The sequence below is a fragment of the Pseudochaenichthys georgianus genome, chromosome 16 (genome assembly GCF_902827115.2).
Source record: "Pseudochaenichthys georgianus chromosome 16, fPseGeo1.2, whole genome shotgun sequence".
In the NCBI taxonomy this organism is placed as follows: Eukaryota; Metazoa; Chordata; class Actinopteri; order Perciformes; family Channichthyidae; genus Pseudochaenichthys; species Pseudochaenichthys georgianus.
The window spans coordinates 33,463,257-33,471,269 of record NC_047518.2 but is presented as its reverse complement, the minus strand read 5'-3'; the positions used below and the strand labels follow the sequence as shown (position 1 = coordinate 33,471,269).

Below are 8,013 nucleotides of genomic sequence, written 5' to 3'. Positions count from 1 at the left end.
CGATCGAGTGGTTGGGCACCCCTGACCTAAGCAATACCACAGTGTAATACTATAAGTACAAGTACTGCACTAACATTTGACTCATAATGAATAACAGACCATTTCGGGATATAAATAATATTAGATTATGATTATTGATGCATTATAATCACATTGATGTTGCAGCAGGTAACAATGGACATAACTTTATATAATGCATGATAGATTAATATATCATGCATTTTTTGTATTTCTTTATAAATATTAAACTGCAAAGTAGGAAAGAAGTTTTTAATATAAGTGCAGTAAAGAGTACAATATTTCCCTCTGAATTGCAGTGGAGGTGAAAAATATAGGAGCCTACTAGGTAGGAGCAATAGGTTATTACTGACTTTCCACCACTGCAAAAATGCCAAGAAAGATACTTCAATTCATAGGATTTAAATGTGGTAATTGAAAACAGGGCTGCTGTGGCATAGTTTGTCCACCAGAGAGCGCTAACAAGTTTATCTTTCTACTAAATGATGAATGAACCCATTTCAGTTGCTTGAGTTACGGCCCGTCCACACAGCGGCGTGCGTTGACGCTTCCCCATTCACTTTGAATGGGGTGACGTTTTAGCCGAAATGCATCGTGGGAAGCGACGTGGAGCGTAGCTGGCGTGGCTGACTGCAAAAGTTGAGCAATGTTCAACTTTTGACGCCTCGGCGAGGCGTCAGCCAATCGAATCATATGCCAGTACAAGCTCTAGCCAATCAAACCGCTGCTTGTGTGTCAGGGGCGGGAGATTCATGTGATTGGTTGTTGGTCGAGTTTCAGACACGCCCGCCGGCAAGCGTCAGTGCACGCCGCTGTGTGGACGGGCCGTTATGTGCTTAGTAAAGTTACTATTCACTTAGGAACAGGGACATGCTCTGACTTGATACTGCAATACATTACATTGACAACAAATACCTAAACCTACCTCTCACTGTATATTGTAGTGTTTATTCAGCTCTATCAAAGAAAAAGTAAAATAAAGAATCACATATTTTTTTAATTGTGACCACAAAAATAAATTAACTTATATCTTACTTACTGTGAAAGCCGTGGGGTTAGGTGTAGGAGTCTCTGCATGGTCCTTCATCATCACGGAACTAACGTTATTCGTCATTCTAGTCGGACCCATTAGAGCGGTGCACTCACTTTCACTGTCCGGCTGAAGCGCGCGAAAAACAAACACTTTTCATCTCGGATCATCAGAGGCTGTTGCATCCAAGAAAGACTGATTGAAACCTACGTTTCGAAAGACTACCACGATAATTGAAGGTGAGTTAAACTATTGTATCCGTGTAATTGTAGATGTAAAGTAGAGATGTAACTGTTCATTGCCTTTATTTTTATATAAATATGATATGGTGTTAGTGCAAAAATTGTACTATAACTTAAGCTGAAGCTAACTAATAACTATAAGATATATCTGAAATAAATAAGTGTACTGAAACAAATACCAATAACTGTATTGCATTGTTTTCTTATGCGCAATTACTTCATACTGTCTAGTTCTCTTTTTCGTCCTGCATTTATTGTGCCCCCCTCAGAAAATAACTGGCCCCCCCAGTCAAATTGGTCGAGAACCGCCACTGCTTCATACTTATACAATAAATAAATATATATATCTGATATGCACTAATTTCAGCAAAGATCCCTGCAGACAATATGAGGGGACAGTGTGATACAAGCTGGACATATTTCAGACTCCATCCAAAAAACAGCCGCAAAAGAAAAGCAGATTCAAGGCCTTTCAAACTATAAGACATGGCTTTGAAGCGTTCAGCTGAATGTGACAGAGGTTCATGTTTTGACAGGAGATTGCTTTATATTCTAAGGATTAAATATAGCAAAGAAACGTGAGTTTGATGCTAAATAAATGCTTTGATCATGTTGAAGAAAAAGGAAATTAAAGAACACAAGGAATAAAAATGTATTTTCTTGAGATGGAGGTGACTTGAGTTCACTCGGAGAGCAAACACTTTCAAATTCTACATTTTGCATGCCCACTGCCAGCAATTCTCTTTTTCCTCATCTCTGCTAGTTTCAATATAAATTGTTGATCCTGCCGCACAGAATCACAACTTTGCAGCTAAGGGTTTGAAGATGTCAAGTAAACTGCCTCACTCACCATGTGCTTCCTTCATACTTTGTTCCAAATTATCTTTGACCCTGGAAGTACATCCAAGTCTTCCAGCCCAGATGTGTGGGTAATACCGTTTAGTTTTTTGTGTTTTACCTTGGCCTTGATCGGTTTCTTTTTTTTATATCATATAACAAAACGTTAATTATGGTCATTTTCTATATAAATAGTTAGATATATTAAACAGTCTAAAGGCATCACTTCACTACAATTAACTAAATAACTATGAGAAAAAATGTGCAGCATATATGCTGGAATATTTGAAGAGCAAGAATGACTTTTAAAACATTCATGTTTCTCCATCGCTGTAAATACAGGTGATGTAGTCTAGTGTCTGACTTTACAGTCAATTCATTCATTTAGCTCAAAGCATTGCTGTATTTAAGTGCATACTTACAGAGTAACATGACTTCTTAGTTCTGCTTCATACCCACACATTTAGCTTTTCTTAATTTCTTAATGCTGGGAATTATACATTATCCCACTCCCTCTCCTTTTCACTAGTGCCTAAAATCTGATCTGCATGGCTGTTGTGGTGAAGTGAATAACAATAGGTTGCTTTGCTGCTAACCACAGTTTGAGTGAAATAAAATATCGACAGACATGTTGCATTTGAAAAGCAATAACAAAACACTGGTAAAGGGTCATGAGGGATGATCCGAAATGGGCTACACTTAAAATCTTTAATAGGTTCTCTAATATACCAAAATGTCAAAAGTCTCTTCGGACAGAAACTTGTAGGAATATTTTAATACGTTACACCAGTCTACATAAAACCATGTCATAGGCTCCACCTCGCCAATGAATGCTATTACAGAATGATCTCTTTATATAATGAATAGATGGATCTAAATATAAAACGCTGGTAATTTACACAGTGTGCACACCATGACGTCATTGTACAATGGCAGTGCTGAAGCTGCACCACTAAACAGGTTGGACTGCCTGCCTTTTATGATATGCAGAGGAATCTAAACGGTGAAAACAGTTCCTGGTTGGCATCCTGTTTGGGAATGTGACGCAGTCATGTGGCTCCAAGTTTCCTACTCCCAAGTCCTTATCAGCACTTAATCAGACAAGCTTCGCATAACATTTCCCATAAGTCTACTGCAACCCCACATGTTTATCTATTTGACAATGAAAGAAACGAGACAAGCAATATGATGAAGCATGATTTAGTAGGAATACAATGTTTTGATGTGTTTCAAACAAGAAACAAACAGAAATAAATATACATAGAAAACAAAAGCATGATTTTGTAACAGTTGATCAGTCAAACTGCAACAGGTTTGAATTCAATGTTATCTTAAGACATCCAACACCCAAATCCACTGTCTGCAAAACACAGTGAATTGTGTTCAGCCATTATCATTTAATCTCTGAGAGTGGTGAGCAGTCAGCCATCATGGTGCTAACCTGCGGTTTATTTGCATAAGGTGTGTGTGTGTGTGTGTGTGTGTGTGTGTGTGTGTGTGTGTGTGTGTGTGTGTGTGTGTGTGTGTGTGTGTGTGTGTGTGTGTGTGTGTGTGTGTGTGTGTGTGTGTGTGTGTGTGTGTGTGTGTTGTTAAACTCTTTCTTTATGAGAAAACTCTTTCTTTATGAGAGAGAGATAATAATTAAAGAGGTGATGCTTAAGAATGAGTTCAACATTTATGGAGTTGCCTTTATTTGCCAGAAATCAGATTAAAGATTATAACAACTGTACAAATAAAGTGACCCCTGCTGTCGGTTAGCTTAGCATTAAGAATGGAAGAAAGGGAAACCGCCTGTGGTTGTAATCTTTTCCTCTCAGGAAAGTAATTGTCTGTTATGTAACCCTCCATCAAACCAAACACACTTCTTTCTGGTGGATGTGGTTCCCCTTGCTTCCAGTCTTTATGCTACGCCAAGCTAAACTAAGCAGCCGTTAGCTTTAGCTTCATATTTATGTTACAGACATGATAGTGCCATCAAATGCAAGAAAGCGAATATGTTAAATGTTACCAAAACTTCTCCAAAGAAACACAATATTCGAAGAAACAAAAACTGCATCATTTCAATGAAAGTAAGGAAGCAGGTAATAATATCATCTGTGAGAAATCTTTACAAAGATGTGTAGCTAACAAGGCATTTTCTCTACATACTACCGTTATAATATAATGGTCACAACTAACTCAATACAAATGTCCTTGTAAGTTTGATTTTCAAAGTTAGAGGAACAACAATTATTCAGCAGTGTTCATTTACTGTACGAGTGGTTATAGAAAGGCTCCAGGATTTGATCGAGGATCTTTGATATTTCTGAATCTGTGAGCGAGCCAAACTCCAAGGATCTAAAAGAAATAGATAAGTTAGTGGCACGTTTTTTTGCATTTATGATAAAACCAGCACAATTAATCTAAACGTCTACATCAGCAGTCGAACTACACCGAATTATTTGTTGCTATGACATTTACTGACCTCTGTAAAGCTGAAGAAGAGTCCGATACCGCCCACAAAGCGTAGCACCTCTCCGGCATACTGCAGTATGGTGGTGGAGCACGTTACACACGTCTCAGGGTGGATGTCAAAGCAACTCTAGTAGAAGTAACAGAGAACATTCATTAACATCAAGATCATGTTGTTCCCAAGAGGAAAAATAAAAATATATTCCAGTTGGGTTTACGTACAGCAGCACATGAGCCATTGATGGGAACAAAGGAGAAGCCGCAACAGCCGAGGGTTTTCTCTACGTCCCTTTGAGTCGCCTCGGATTTGTTCCATCCAACTTCCAGCAGAAGTTTCTGTAAAGGAAAAGCACAGTCTGGTTGTCTTTTCATTTATTTCATTAGAAAGCATAAGAAAATAACAAGGGATTAACATGAATCACCCTGAATTTATAATTGTATAAATACATTTCACTCAACACATGTGCGAGTATTAATGTTTCTGAGACTCTAATGGCGCGTTTCCACTGCAGGCCTCGCTGAATTTGGTTAGGCCTTATTAGGCCCGGCTCACTTTAATGCTGCGCTTCCATTATCTTCAATGAGCGCCCCTTAAAAACAACACAGCCATTAGCTGTTAGCACTCAGAGCTCACAGCTTTTCATATCTGTTCAGAAACTAGACAAAAGTTCAACAAGTACAAACCACAGACTGCCTGTGTCATGGCGAATACAGTCGCTGGTTTATTTATGTCTGTATAGGCCGCTGTTGTGAGTGTGGACGGTCGGAGCATATATAACGTTAGCTTAGCCAAGCTACATTTAGAAAACACGCATTTTAAAAAGGGTTTTTCCGCCTGCCGTCTGTCTGCAGACTTGTCAAAGCATTAATTCATGGTTTTTACTAACCGGTATCAGTATGTTGTTACTTCGGCATCATTTTGAAACGTGTATTACAATTAAATCACGGTCAAATATGTTCATCTTGTTGTAGTTGTAGCCCCCTTGCCAGCGATTCTCTCTCTAGTTTAGCATACTCAGCCCGACTCAGCCTGGTTGTTCCTAGCCCCGGGCCAAAACTAGGCCAAGTGGAAACGCAACCAAAAACGGGCCCCGCACGGCTCGGCGCGCTTAAAGGGAGCTACCCGCTGCAGTGGAAACGCGCCATTATAGGCCAAAATAACTTCATCATAGAACCGATGTAGACAAAATGAACATACCTGTTGGTCTTTATTCAGGGCCAGACAGGCACAGGACACAGAAAACTGCCCGACAAACACTATGAACAGGACCATCATGTACTGAAGGAAGTTAAGGACGTTTTTATAAGATATAAAAAAAACATTCTGAAATCTCACAAGAACTAATGAAACACAAGCTTAACAAAGCGATACAAGAGTGTTTGGGTTATTTTACTTTTCAGCCTCCTTTGGCACACAACCATTTGAGGTGTGATGCGACTCCTTGTGCTCAGTCAAACAAACCAAAGGATACGAAGAAGAGCAGGACCTGGTGGTGCTTCAGGGCGCCGCACAGCCCCACAAAGGCGACCAGGAACAGGAAGACCCCGACGCCGATGACCCCCGCCACCACTCTGATGCTGGAAACCAGGTCAAACCATTTCCCCCAACCTGCCACTCCAACCAGCAGCAGACTCACCAACTGAGGAGGAAGGAAACAATGTTGAGAGAAGAAGGAACATGTAGGATTACTGGAGGGGCCTAAAGAGCACAAGACCAGGGACACAACATGTCAGGAAACAATATGGCCTTCATCTACAAAATACCAAAAGACACATACCAAGCTAAAAAGAGAATCAAAATGACCACAAGGAAACATTAAATGACAACATAGAGATGCAAAAGAGATGGTTAGACACACAACCACAGAAAGAACTACAGAAAGACCAAGATAATTACAAAGACACACAAAATGACCACAAAGAGGCTTATTGTCTTATATTGAGCCTATGAAAGGGACGTTTGATTGTATGTCATGTGTCATTATGTATACCAGCTGGTTGAAGGCGTGTTAGTTGAGGTAAAGATCAACATACTTCTCAAACTAGCCACAAAGTTGCTGATACAATTAATCATTTTATTTTCATTGAAACTCTTTCTCCAAGACAGTCTCCAGAGTATAGAAATAGAACTGCCTTTAAAAGTCCCCCCAACATTTCCAGTTGTAGTTTTCTAATAAAATATGTGCACTCTCCGGCAACACAAAGGCTTCCTTTGCTTTAACGTGGAGGCCTTATGCCGCGCGGGAGAAGAGACAAGCTTCACCCTGATACTTTGACTTCTTTTGGATTTGTTTTGTTTAATATAGATTGTTGAATGTTGATGATGTCGTAACAAAAAAAAACTGTCCTTTACGGTGACTATGCTCTTTGTTTTAAAGATGCACATTTAAAATGACCTGCTTGAGACTCAACATGTGGGGTTAGTGCAATAACACATGACATGTAGGCTACTACTACATGTAGGCCTACTACTATTATGGATATCCCAATAACCAAATCCATCATAACGTGCTATATTCATATTTTAAAACAAAGAATGTAGTGAATGTCGTGTTTGTGGGTGAAATAAAATTACATTCAATAAATACAATTAGTTAAAAAGGTAAAACAAAAACAAAATTAAGAGATATGTCGTGTTGTTTTGGTCAGAGACTCAGAGATGCCTGAAAGTTTGAATAAGCCTACATTTATTTATGATTAAGCATTTATTATCCGTTCTTTGTGAAGCCAGCAGTACTAGCTACACCAGCCATGAACTCTGTGCCTAATCATTTACCACAAACACCTGCCTGCTGCCAAAACAAGGAAACGACTCTTAATAAACGCTTACATCGTTTTAAAATAATGAACAAACGGGTAACTAGCACAAATCATGATGAAATCAGAAACATGTGTTGACATTTAAAGCCTTATTCCAGTTAAATCCCCATCGGTTCAACAGCTGTAATCATACTCACGATGTAAAGTATATTGAGGACGCAGAGTGCGTTCTTGGTGCAAACGTATCCTCCGCAAACCATCTCTGCTCGCCAGTACAGTCCTTAAAAATAAAAATAAATTGATATGTTGCTACTTTTCCCGGGGTTTTAAGGAAAAGCTTTCGATCTCGAGGCTCTCCGGCTCCTTGTGGCTTTTTGGCCGCAGGTGGAAACCAGGGAGTGTTTCCTGAAAAAAAATCCAGCTCGCTGATTGGTCAGTCACCTTCATTACACCTGAGTCATATCCTCATGCAGATTATTATTTTCCTATAGACATATTATTAAACTCAGATCAGTAGGTCACTTTAGGTTAAGGGTAACTAAGATATCTTTATCTAGTCTTTTCCACTTCACATTTAAAAAATATGTTGATATGTTTTATTGGATATGGACAATATGTTTTGCTTTAAAAAACACCTCCCTTACTTTTAAGCATATGCGTTTGAGATAACAACAT

General features: G+C 39.1%; 1 protein-coding gene across 1 annotated transcript; it reads right to left on the bottom strand.

Annotated features, from left to right (window-relative positions):
- Window positions 1-3,801: 3,801 nt before the first annotated feature.
- On the bottom strand, window positions 3,802-7,732 carry tspan13a (tetraspanin 13a). Its single transcript, XM_034102511.2, has 6 exons — window positions 7,536-7,732; window positions 6,051-6,218; window positions 5,777-5,857; window positions 4,801-4,914; window positions 4,592-4,708; window positions 3,802-4,464 (listed from the first exon to the last, which is right to left on the bottom strand). The coding sequence occupies exons 1-6, from the start codon at window positions 7,596-7,598 to the stop codon at window positions 4,390-4,392; spliced, it is 618 nt and encodes a 205-aa protein (XP_033958402.1). The 5' UTR covers window positions 7,599-7,732; the 3' UTR covers window positions 3,802-4,389.
- Window positions 7,733-8,013: the final 281 nt, after the last annotated feature.

Coding starts and splice junctions, on each gene's coding strand:
- tspan13a (XM_034102511.2), bottom strand. CDS start 7,598: ATGGTTTGCGGAGGATACGTTTGCACCAAGAACGCACTCTGCGTCCTC. Junction 5,858..6,050: donor ACCAGGTCCTGCTCTTCTTC/GTATCCTTTGGT, acceptor AACTTCCTTCAG/TACATGATGGTCCTGTTCAT. Junction 4,465..4,591: donor TCTTCTTCAGCTTTACAGAG/GTCAGTAAATGT, acceptor TATTTCTTTTAG/ATCCTTGGAGTTTGGCTCGC.